This window comes from Astatotilapia calliptera, chromosome 17 (genome assembly GCF_900246225.1).
Source record: "Astatotilapia calliptera chromosome 17, fAstCal1.2, whole genome shotgun sequence".
In the NCBI taxonomy this organism is placed as follows: domain Eukaryota; kingdom Metazoa; phylum Chordata; class Actinopteri; order Cichliformes; family Cichlidae; genus Astatotilapia; species Astatotilapia calliptera.
Genome location: NC_039318.1, coordinates 21,928,364 through 21,941,621, shown reverse-complemented (window position 1 = coordinate 21,941,621; position 13,258 = coordinate 21,928,364). Strand labels below are relative to the sequence as shown.

Sequence of the window (13,258 nt, the reverse complement as noted above, 5' to 3'; positions counted from 1 at the left end):
CTTAAAGGCACAGGGAAGCCCTAGCTGGCTTATGCCACCCTGGTTTAAAAACATTTTATTCAAAAGGAGATTTTTCTTCTGGGGAAGGTCAACCTGTCGTTGGCAAGGGGAGGGATGCTTATATTTATTGTATGTAGGGAAAAAGAAAACAGCTAACACATGATTATTATTATTATTATTTTAAAATGAGGAGCGAAATAATTACTCTCTGGTATGGGTTAGGATCATCTTTTTTAAAATTAAGAAATATACCATTCACCTTGGTAAAGGTTGTAAGTTAGCTGTACCTTTCATGGTTTAGAAAAACAATAAAACTTGAATATACGTTTACATGTGTAAACACCACCCTCATGCATTCATGCATGACTTTAAACAGAATTTGTCAAGTGAATCAGCAACAGCTGCTTGTGGTTGAAAGCAAGTTGCTGATAAAGCAGCAGTTTCCACAGACTGGCAAGAAATACATTTGCATTATATGCAGTGTGAAAAACAGTCATCACCTCTATTTTGGTCCTTAAGCCTTTTGTTGGAGGGTAAAATGTAAATCACGTTCTTTGTTTAAACATAGCTACAGCTTCTTTTTGTACAGTTAAAATTTATACGGTACGGAGAAATAAAAATGTCCAAACATTTCTATTGTTTTTTCCGCCAACTTCAGAGGACAGTTCTTGATAATGTTTTTAGTTTGTTTGTTTTACAATGATAAGGATTTCTAAAGAAGCAGAATTCCTAGAAAATACAGAGAACAGTCCTTTGTGAACTCATTTGTAGCCAGAGTCTGTATCTAGTAATGCCCGTGAGTGTATCTCAATGCCATCTCAAGGTTTTCCTTTATATTTCTGGGTATTGTAGTGCTTTGAATTGGTTGAAAACAACATCAGCTGATACACCTCACTTATGTTTTCCCTGTTGGTTTGACAGATTTATAACCCGGTTATTTTCACCTCCAGGCAAACAAAACCCCATCTCTGTTGTGCCCATTCAGCAGACCATCTGTTGCATATGTTGCATGTTTGTGCTCCACTGTATTTGTGTGTCTAACGGCATCGATTAGGCCATTTACGCACATACAATCATATGTGCGTAATACATACAACAAATCAGCATACAACAAAGCTGCATCAGGGTTTATAAAGCTGTGGCTGTGTGACCAGCCTCGACAGTACAGCAGTTTGCTGCAGTCAGCTTAAAACTATAAAAGCTACTCTAGGTGTGAATGAAATGTATGACTATGACTTCTAGTTCAAAAAGGGCTATTTATGTATTTAAGTCCAGTTGTTGCTCATTCACTGTTACCTTGAACGAGTCATGCTATCACCACTCTGTGTAACAGATATTTCCTATATAAGCAAATATGTTTTACACTATTTACCTACTGAAATGAAATGACTGAATGTATCAAACATACATTTTGCTCTTACTTCACATTTTAATATTTTTAATGATAACATTATTAGGTTTTTAATGTCCCTTACTGCAGAATAAAGATTTCTTATGAAAGTTTGGTTTTGTTTTGTTTTTATCTTTAGCTCCATTCTAAGAAAATGACCAGTTTCAAGTGTCCTCAGTGTAGGACACATACAGGATGCCATGCTGAAATGTAAAGCACTTACAATAGAAGCCACCAGAAACAAATTATTCCAGCCTAATTGATGACATTTATGGCATTTGTTTTCTGTGCTGACTGATATGCTGCTCAGTGCTTTGCTGCCTGCTTTTAAATCAGATGTCACTCTGAACATAAACACAAGCTACATGTGATGTCTCTGATGTGTATCTGTTTCTACCCGTGCTGATGCTAGCATGACTAAAGCTAGCCAAGCAGCAGTAAATATGTGAAGTAAGGCAGAAGGATATACTCATCAAACAAACAGGATCATAAGAATATAAAACCACGAGCACTACAAATGTAACAGAAATATGTTGACATAAAATGGCATGTTATTTGAAATCTACACGAAACAATGACACAACTACTTCTTTTCAATTTTTTCAATTTATTTATTTTTTACCAATTGTCCAAATTAGTCTGTGATTGGCCTTAGTGTGACAGAAATCATATTTATATACAACTAAATATGACTCAGCAAACATGTTTTAAATGGATGATTCCTCACTTGATGACGAATGATCCATTTCCATATTTGCTGAGTCTTAAATTTGATGTCAGTGAACTTTTCAGTGGTTGGTGTTAAAAAAAAGCCCCCAAATCCCCTATGAGCAAGCACTTGGCGACAGTGGAGAGGAAAAACTCCCTCTTAATAGGGAGAAACCTCTGACAGAACCGGGCTCAGGAAGGGGTGGCCTTCTGTCTTGACCAAGAGGGGTTCAAATGTTCACTGACAATTTAGTTGTACATAAATATGATTTTTAGGACTTGATGTTGACACCAATTATGTGAAATTGGGGACGCGCACAGTTCCGCTTCTTCTTGTTCTTCTTCTTCCTTGGCGGAATCTCTGGCAGGCTCTTGACTTCAGTCTTGAGTTCAGCCACCTTGACATTGAGCATTTTCTGTTTGTCTTGTACACTTTGCAAAGATTCCTGTACAGAAAATGCAGCTGACTCTTCTTTTTCTATCTTCTGTTGTTCTGTGGTGTCTTTTTCTTTCTGAGGCTCCTGCAGAGACCTTGCAGTGGATGGCAGTGAGTCCTCTTTTTCCATCTTCTCCTGTTGTCCAGTCTCGTTTTCTTTCGGAAGCTCAAATTTGTGCATTTCATTTGCAGCAGTGGAATTTTGTTCTTTGTGCTGCTGTGGGATTTTAAGTGAGGAAGCTTTGGCCCCTTTCAGCTCTCGCTCCAGAGACTCTAGCTTCAAATCATGAAGGGCCTTGTTGGGGCAGAGCTGGGATTTCAGGTCACTGATTTCCAGGTTGAGTGTCTCCTGCTCCTGCCTATGTTTAACGGCCTGCTCTTCAAGCTGATTTTGAGCTGCTAGGAGCTGTTTCTGGAGCATCTCAATCTGCTCTTGCTGAATCCTACATTTGAGCTCAAATTCAGCCTCCTTACACTCAGAAAAATTATGGTTCTTAAATGGTTCTTCAGATGTCTTCATGGTTCTTTAAAGAACCATCATACGTCAAAGAACCTTTTTATTTTGTGGATGGTTCTTCAGCTATTACAAATGGTTCTTTAAAGAACAAAAGGTTCTTTATCCTTAGCAATCTAAGTTTGATGGTGTAAATGGCATAAATATTTATTCACTATAATGAGGCTGTGAATTATACTGTGTGTTTTCTTTGTGTGCATGTGTGTGCGAAGGGGAAGGGCGGGATACCTGGCAATTACCATTTAAGAGAAGATGGTAGGAAACTGAATATTCAAATAAAAGTTAGAAATATTTGCAAACAATAGACACAATACACACATTCAAATACTGTACTTTAGTTTTAAATTTTAATAAAGCATTACTATTTTCTACTCCAAGGCATTACTTTTGAGATTATTATATATTTTTGAAAATATAGCATAATGATAATAATAAACTTTACAAACCACCCAGCAGTATGTAAAGTCAAATTATAAAATACAAGTAAATAACAACTGCAGAACAGAATGTCAGTGTAATGGACACAGACTTCGTTTTGACAAAGCACAGCTTAGGTAAATGATCTGAGTAGTTGTTCATCACTGATCAATTTGTTAATATGTGTTTCGAGCCAAATAAATGACAGGGAGAGAGAGAGAGACGTCAGAACACGTCATACTATAATCTCCCGGGAGCGGATGGAGGGGGTCAGCCGTTGGGATGCGCATGCGCAGACAGAGTGTGCGAGCGGCGGGCCTTGACCTTCGGGAAAAAAAAACTCACGGACGGTGACAGCGAAACGGATAACAGTCTTCAGTACCTGCTGGACTTTGAAGCTGTGGATTCTGGGACTGTTAGAAAAGGTAAAACATTTTCATTAAAACCTTATTACTGTTTTGTTTTTGTTACTCGTCATTGTAGCTTGCTGTTAATGTTGTGCTAACAGTAGCGATTAGCTAGATACGTTAGCCGTTGAGGTCAACGCAATTTAGTATCCAACTGTTTTCCTAACAAAACCACTGTTATAATTAAGTGAAGCTGCTCCCAGCTAATTTGAACCTTTGGCTTCTAAAATATGTGGTTCAATTGCGTGCTGCGTACATAACCTAATGTCAGCTAGACCGAAATTAAAATTTAATATATTGTTAAAGTCACTAAAATGGCGCCTGAAGCCTGTTGTGACGTGAGCTCTGTGTCTGCTCTAGAAACTCTTGAAATTCTGTAGATCTGAGCCGTACATTAAATACTCACATGAACCTGTACTTTGAATTCTGTATGAGCTGTATAAAATACAGCTATGCATAAGAGTTTTGAATGAATAATTAGATTAGATAACTCTTTATTGTCTAATCGAATTATATAGAAATGAATAGAAATGTGACATGAGAAGGTGTGTCTTTGACTGTTCCTGCATAACTTAGTTTCGGACTAGTTGACAAGTTATGCTACGGTCATTTGATGTTTCCAAGGTAGATGTTCTTTTGTAATATAGTTAATTTTTTTGTATATTTCATTTATCCACCATCATACATCATACATACAAGCTAAGAAGAGGTCGTTATACTAACAAGAGGTATCAACGCCGGGCCAAAGTTCAGCACATGGTTAAAGTTTGTAATCCAGCCAGGGTGTAAATATCACTCAGCAGCCAGAGCTGAAGCAGGTAGCATCAACACATAAATCTACTCTACCCGGCTTAAATCACAAGAGCACCTCTGACCAAAAAGCTGTAGATTTTTCTTGTTTGCACAAATTAATCCAGATTCACATTAATTGTGTTCACAGCTCCAACAAAATGAGGAAGAGGAGGGGGAGAAACACAATTAGGTTGAATTACAATTGGATGGAAGGCGAGGACAAGGAGAAGGAAGCTTAGGATGAGGAGGAAGAGAAGCAGCAGGAGCATCTTTAGGGATCCCTATGATGTCATTGAGGTTGGTTTCATTAATATGGTCCTCTCACAAAGAACGATGACTTGTTTTAGTTCACCTACTTCCTGTATTAAATAGTGATGTGCAAAATGTTGTGGAAAACCATGGAGCAGGCACGTATAGTGCATCTGCAGGTAAATGAACATCAAATCTCTAAGACAGACTGAAATCTGTATATTTATCACCCTTATGATAAAACCCATGTCAGCCATTGGTTTATGGACTTTGTATTTTGAAGCCTCAACATTTGCTTTCTTGCTGTTGCTATGTTGGGACCATATTAGGATGAGGGATCAGAATCTGGAGTCATGCACACTATTGTTTCATTTAGTGTGTATCCATAAGATTCGTACAGCAGATCCAAGTTGTGCCTTGAAAACAGGAAATCCGTCTGCATAGAGGAGAACTGTAATAGCAGGCTTGTAAAAAGTGAGGCTTTGTGCTCTCGTTTTACTTCTGTCACCCTGTTTTGATGCAGATTTCACTTGAAATCAGGCAAGAACTGGACTTATTTTTTTATGTGTTCTTGTGAATTGATTGTGTATCGCATATGTTTGATTTGACTTTCTGCAAGACAACAGTTGTCCGCTGGCCAAAAAAGTTTTCCAAATACCTCCACGTGATCTAGCCTGGATTTAGAAAAGAATAGCAAAAAAAATCTGCACCTCCTGCTTCAGATGCAATTTGTGTTTCTGTGTTCAGAGGCAGCGGCGAGAGGGGAGACCTCGGCTCATCCAGCTGGAGAGCCTGACCAGGAGGAGTCGAACATTAACTGAGCTCTTCCAGGGCACCCTGCAGACTCGGCTGCTGGCATCGGCGAGCAATGACGTGAACGCCAAACTGGAGTCCATCACAGGTCAACTGCAGGTATGCGAGTCAGACCTGAGGAGGGTTTCACTTTTCTCTTCTTTATAATTGACTCTTTTCTCTATCTCTTTCAGCTCCTTGTCTCAGAGTGGGAGGGATTTGAAGCACAAAGGGAGGAACTTGTCATTTGGTTGGCTGATATGGATGTGAGGTTGACCAGCTGACAGGAAACACCAGTGAAAAACTGAAACAACTGCAGGTGTGGGCTTGTTTTGATATGACATATACAGGGAGTGCAGAATTATTAGGCAAGTTGTATTTTTGAGGAATAATTTTATTATTGAACAACAACCATGTTCTCAATGAACCCAAAAAACTCATTAATATCAAAGCTGAATGTTTTTGGAAGTAGTTTTTAGTTTGTTTGTAGTTTGAGCTATTTTAGGGGGATATCTGTGTGTGCAGGTGACTATTACTGTGCATAATTATTAGGCAACTTAACAAAAAACAAATATATACCCATTTCAATTATTTATTTTTACCAGTGAAACCAATATAACATCTCCACATTCACAAATATACATTTCTGACATTCAAAAACAAAACCAAAACAAAGCAGTGACCAATATAGCCACCTTTCTTTGCAAGGACACTCAAAAGCCTGCCATCCATGGATTCTGTCAGTGTTTTGATCTGTTCACCATCAACATTGCGTGCAGCAGCAACCACAGCCTCCCAGACACTGTTCAGAGAGGTGTACTGTTTTCCCTCCTTGTAAATCTCACATTTGATGATGGACCACAGGTTCTCAATGGGGTTCAGATCAGGTGAACAAGGTGGCCATGTCATTAGTTTTTCTTCTTTTATACCCTTTCTTGCCAGCCACGCTGTGGAGTACTTGGACGCGTGTGATGGAGCATTGTCCTGCATGAAAATCATGTTTTTCTTGAAGGATGCAGACTTCTTCCTGTACCACTGCTTGAAGAAGGTGTCTTCCAGAAACTGGCAGTAGGACTGGGAGTTGAGCTTGACTCCATCCTCAACCCGAAAAGGCCCCACAAGCTTATCTTTGATGATACCAGCCCAAACCAGTACCCCACCTCCACCTTGCTGGCGTCTGAGTCGGACTGGAGCTCTCTGCCCTTTACCGATCCAGCCACGGGCCCATCCATCTGGCCCATCAAGACTCACTCTCATTTCATCAGTCCATAAAACCTTAGAAAAATCAGTCTTGAGATATTTCTTGGCCCAGTCTTCACGTTTCAGCTTGTGTGTCTTGTTCAGTGGTGGTCGTCTTTCAGCCTTTCTTACCTTGGCCATGTCTCTGAGTATTGCACACCTTGTGCTTTTGGGCACTCCAGTGATGTTGCAGCTCTGAAATATGGCCAAACTGGTGGCAAGTGGCATCTTGGCAGCTGCACGCTTGACTTTTCTCAGTTCATGGGCAGTTATTTTGCGCCTTGGTTTTTCCACACGCTTCTTGCGACCCTTTTGACTATTTTGAATGAAACACTTGATTGTTCGATGATCACGCTTCAGAAGCTTTGCAATTTTGAGACTGCTGCATCCCTCTGCAAGATATCTCACTACTTTTGACTTTTCTGAGCCTGTCAAGTCCTTCTTTTGACCCATTTTGCCAAAGGAAAGGAAGTTGCCTAATAATTATGCACACCTGGTATAGGGTGTTGATGTCATTAGACCACACCCCTTCTCATTACAGAGATGCACATCACCTAATATGCTTAATTGGTAGTAGGCTTTCGAGCCTATACAGCTTGGAGTAAGACAACATGCATGAAGAGGATGATGTGGACAAAATACTCATTTGCCTAATAATTCTGCACTCCCTGTATTTGATATGAAACATACGTCAGAGACATTATCCTAAACTGGACTAACAAAGGACCATGAGTACAACATGAAACGTACATTACATAGCGTAATGCTAAAGTTCATTGATCATTTTAATCATAAACTTGTTGTTGAAATATTTTTACTGAACATGCAAACATCTGCTGATGAAGATGTGTTGATTTATTGGTCTGTTATGAAGCTATTGCTATTTCTAATGTGTTTTATCACATACACACACATATTAGTGTTTAAAACACTAATATGTGACATGTATTAGTAGTGATGTTGTGCTGAGGGTTAAAATGCCTTTTTGTCTTTTGGTAACTACAAAATGACAATAAACCATTAATATATGTCTATGCTGTGCTCGTATTTATTTTTACCCTACTCAAATTCAATTTATGATGCATTTTAACTTCTTAATAACTTCTTTCATAATTTAAACAAGGACAGGTAGAAAACGTTCATATTTAGTGAAAGATATTTATTAACATTATCCAATGAGAGTTACTGAATGTCTGTAGGCAGTGAGATCTTGGTGGTTGATGAGGCGACAGAATGTCATCTATGTTTGGTTTTAAATTCAGTTTCAATGCTGAATCTAAGAAACAACAGACTGCAGAGGGAGACTTTAATAGAGGTTTACTAACTCTTACTATCATATACATTGTGGAAAAATCTGTCTTTATTTAGCATAATATATTTGTTATAAGCACTAAATATGTTTTATGATTAACTGATGAACACTAACGTACCAAGCTGAAACTTCAGCTCACCAGTCAGCAGCTTATATTCACAAAAAACAGATAAATCTGCGATCCATGCAACTCTAACCAGCCAACAAAAACATGTGTTCATAATACAAAACAAGTTTACTTTGTGAAATGTTAAAAGGTACAAAAAATAAAACAATATGTTTTCAAGACTTTTTCACAAGTTCCTATATCTCACTGAAATGTTACTCTGTAGCTGATTTCTCGTATTTTAAGTGTGATGAGAAATTTTGACTAGAAACAAGACAAATATACTTGATAAGAGTTTGAGTTTTTGCAGTGTATATGCAGCTGATTGATTTGGTCTTTAACCAACATGGAATCATTTATGTTGGGCAGCTGTGGCTATGTGTACTAATCAGTGCTTCAGTCCACACGTCAAAGGGCAAGATACTGAACCTTCGATTGTCCCCAATGCATTTGGGTGTGAATGAAATGTATGACTATGACTTCTAGTTCAAAAAGGGCTATTTATGTATTTAAGTCCAGTTGTTGCTCATTCACTGTTACCTTGAACGAGTCATGCTATCACCACTCTGTGTAACAGATATTTCCTATATAAGCAAATATGTTTTACACTATTTACCTACTGAAATGAAATGACTGAATGTATCAAACATACATTTTGCTCTTACTTCACATTTTAATATTTTTAATGATAACATTATTAGGTTTTTAATGTCCCTTACTGCAGAATAAAGATTTCTTATGAAAGTTTGGTTTGGTTTTGTTTTTATCTTTAGCTCCATTCTAAGAAAATGACCAGTTTCAAGTGTCCTCAGTGTAGGACACATACAGGATGCCATGCTGAAATGTAAAGCACTTACAATAGAAGCCACCAGAAACAAATTATTCCAGCCTAATTGATGACATTTATGGCATTTGTTTTCTGTGCTGACTGATATGCTGCTCAGTGCTTTGCTGCCTGCTTTTAAATCAGATGTCACTCTGAACATAAACACAAGCTACATGTGATGTCTCTGATGTGTATCTGTTTCTACCCGTGCTGATGCTAGCATGACTAAAGCTAGCCAAGCAGCAGTAAATATGTGAAGTAAGGCAGAAGGATATACTCATCAAACAAACAGGATCATAAGAATATAAAACCACGAGCACTACAAATGTAACAGAAATATGTTGACATAAAATGGCATGTTATTTGAAATCTACACGAAACAATGACACAACTACTTCTTTTCAATTTTTTCAATTTATTTATTTTTTACCAATTGTCCAAATTAGTCTGTGATTGGCCTTAGTGTGACAGAAATCATATTTATATACAACTAAATATGACTCAGCAAACATGTTTTAAATGGATGATTCCTCACTTGATGACGAATGATCCATTTCCATATTTGCTGAGTCTTAAATTTGATGTCAGTGAACTTTTCAGTGGTTGGTGTTAAAAAAAAGCCCCCAAATCCCCTATGAGCAAGCACTTGGCGACAGTGGAGAGGAAAAACTCCCTCTTAATAGGGAGAAACCTCTGACAGAACCGGGCTCAGGAAGGGGTGGCCTTCTGTCTTGACCGAGAGGGCTTCAAATGTTCACTGACAATTTAGTTGTATATAAATATGATTTTTAGGACTTGATGTTGACACCAATTATGTGAAATTGGGGACGCGCACAGTTCCGCTTCTTCTTGTTCTTCTTCTTACTTGGCGGAATCTCTGGCAGGCTCTTGACTTCAGTCTTGAGTTCAGCCACCTTGACATTGAGCATTTTCTGTTTGTCTTGTACACTTTGCAAAGATTCCTGTACAGAAAATGCAGCTGACTCTTCTTTTTCTATCTTCTGTTGTTCTGTGGTGTCTTTTTCTTTCTGAGGCTCCTGCAGAGACCTTGCAGTGGATGGCAGTGAGTCCTCTTTTTCCATCTTGTCCTGTTGTCCAGTCTCGTTTTCTTTCGGAAGCTCAAATTTGTGCATTTCATTTGCAGCAGTGGAATTTTGTTCTTTGTGCTGCTGTGGGATTTTAAGTGAGGAAGCTTTGGCCCCTTTCAGCTCTCGCTCCAGAGACTCTAGCTTCAAATCATGAAGGGCCTTGTTGGGGCAGAGCTGGGATTTCAGGTCACTGATTTCCAGGTTGAGTGTCTCCTGCTCCTGCCTATGTTTAACGGCCTGCTCTTCAAGCTGATTTTGAGCAGCTAGGAGCTGTTTCTGGAGCATCTCAATCTGCTCTTGCTGAATCCTACATTTGAGCTCAAATTCAGCCTCCTTAGAGGACTTCAGTCCTACAGAGTCAGTGTGTGAAGCCTCTGTGGTTGGAGTGGCAGACTCCACACACTGCTCTGTGGTAGGGTGGCTGATTTGGTCCTGCAGGGTAGCAATAACCTCATCCAATATGACCATAGCTTCATTGTCACTCACGAGAGTGTCTGTCTCACTGATGTCATAGGGCTTATTACTAGAAGCCTCTTCCAGCTGCTCTATGAGGCCTTTGATCGTTTCCTCGTGATTTTTCTCGTTCTCGTGAATTTCTTCACGAAGTTTGTTCACCTGAAGCTGGTGATAAGAGGCCCTCTTGTTTGCACCTACCATTTTACCATAAAGGTCGTTCTGATGGTATTGGGAGGCTTCCAGTTGGTGTCTGAGAGCAGCAATCTCGTGCCAGGGATTAAACGGGGGTCTAAATGTGGGAATGGGTTGATACTCCCAAGTCCCTCCATTAGGCACAGGGTTTGGTCTGCTGGGGTTCTTCCCATTTCTCTCTCTCTCCATGTCCTCCTTTGCATTTGAAATGGGGAGCATTTCTTCATTTTTTGGGTTTGCTCCATCAGCCGTGCTGTTTTGAGCTTCAAGAAGAGCCCGGGCATATGCCCGAGTAATTGCTCTTCTTGGTTCTTCAGCCACTCTTTTCTGTTTTTGCTTTTTTGGTTTCTTTGGTTTCACAACCGTTTCCTTTGGTGGTTGTGCCACAGGAGACTTTTTAGTATTTGGTTGTGCGGCTTTATCAACCTCAGGTTTTGGTGTGATGACCATTTCTATTTTTGCTTCTGCCATTGTAGATGCGTCAGCGTGTGCGTGTGCGTTTCTCTGCGTCCGCCTTGTCTTTGTTTTAACAACCAGGTTGCTTTGTGTTTCTGCCATCCGAGATCCACTAAAGTCGGTTGAACGTCTCCCCTATTTATAGGGTTTTCCAGTAGAATGTGCACTGTGACATCACAGGCTGTTCCTGTGATGCGCTGTTCCTTTGAAGTGCCATGATTGGAACAATTCAAAATAAAATGCCCACAAACCTAATGTAAAGGAAAGGCTTTTATTTTGTAGCACATACTGAATTAAATTTACCGCCACATCTCCTTAAACCCTTTCAGCCTTTACCCACCCCCAGCGCACCCATTCAAGTGTCCCATTCATTAAGGCTTGGAGAGAAAAGGCATGGCTGGAAAGCGGGGAACTTTAGCCTTCCCTGAAGAAATGCTATTATAGAGGGTGAAAAGCGCTTAGGGAGCGTGAGGAAGAGGAGGAGAAGGAGGAGGAGAGAGTCTTCTTCAGTTCATTTGCTTGAAAGAAACAGAGTTGCTTCTCAGGCAGAGATACAAAAAGGAGGGAAGGCAATAAATAAAATGAAGAAATTGAATTAAAGGCTTGTGCACACAGGTTCAGATGTCTTGGAGAACTGAAGATTAGAGCACACTGTTCATGGTTTTACTAGATGTACCTGCTGCCTGGCTCATCTGAAGCTAACCTACAAGAAAATGTAATTTATTTAACACTTCTGATCTCAAACTTGGTTTGAAATGTTAAAAATGTTTTTAAACAAAGATTTAAACTATGAAGATTTTTAAATTAAATAACTGACACACTCAAAGTTATAATATAACACGAAATTGCCAAATAAAGATAGCTGGGTTAGGATAACAAGATATGCACTGACTGTGGTGCAAGCTCCGTTTACAAAGGATGGGCTCGCTTATACTCTTTAACAAGGATCTGAAACTAAGATACACAGCTGAAAACCCTTTGCATCGACATGTAAGGCAGTGCTACAACCAGCAGTCCTGCATAAATAATAAACTTTGGGCTAACGTGGCAGGCTACCCATGATATTTAGGATAAACCACACAGAACCAGATCAAAAACCAGTATAGACAACTGCAACCAGATGCATGTGGTGCACAAGCTGATTCACGAAGTCACAGTTTGAATCCTTGAGTGAGAGAGCAACTTTAATCTGAGGCAGGCCCGGCCCTAACCAATCTGGCGCCCTAGGCAAGATTTTAGGTGGCGCCCTCCTACATCGGCAGTGTAGTGTATGTACTCAGAAGAAACCGAATAGCTTTGTCTTTGACCTTTTTTTTTTTACTTAAAGAAAGCAAATTCACAATCAGAATAATTAACAAGATAAAAAAATATATGAATAAATAAATGAATACAAAAAATAAAAAATGAATATATGAAATACAATAAATTTTACATACATAAACACAATAAAACGTGTCAACAAGTTGGATAAAATAAATTAAAAATACAATATAAATAAGGCACTGCACAAAACAAGATATTAAATAAACCAGTATGACTTTAACAACTATATTACAAAAAAGGGGATCCTACAGAGTTGCTTTTTAATACTGCATTAACTAGAATGACTTACAAATTACTGTACACCACCCCCTCATCAACCTCACATCACCTGCTACAGCCTTACTCTCCTAGTCTTTCTTGCAGCAAAGTCATCTACAACATCATCATATGACAACTGATTTGAGACCACATGATTTATGCTTATGATGGAAAGTCCACTGAGACGTTCTTGCATCATAGTAGATCTCAGGTAGGTTTTAATGAGTTTGAGCTTAGAGAAGCTTCTTTCAGCAGCAGCCACTGTAACAGGAAGAGTGGCAAAGATTCTCAGAGCAA

At 39.1% G+C, this 13,258-nt stretch overlaps 2 protein-coding genes across 4 annotated transcripts in view; one reads left to right on the top strand and one right to left on the bottom strand.

Moving 5' to 3' along the window:
• Positions 1-13,258, top strand: part of tmcc3 (transmembrane and coiled-coil domain family 3) — an 85,711-nt gene that overhangs the window by 16,282 nt on the left and 56,171 nt on the right. The window lies entirely within an intron of this gene.
• LOC113009326 (reticulocyte-binding protein 2 homolog a-like) lies at positions 2,235-12,084 on the bottom strand. The gene is made up of 2 exons (XM_026147552.1): positions 10,607-12,084; positions 2,235-3,000 (listed from the first exon to the last, which is right to left on the bottom strand). The coding sequence occupies exons 1-2, from the start codon at positions 11,480-11,482 to the stop codon at positions 2,371-2,373; spliced, it is 1,506 nt and encodes a 501-aa protein (XP_026003337.1). The 5' UTR covers positions 11,483-12,084; the 3' UTR covers positions 2,235-2,370.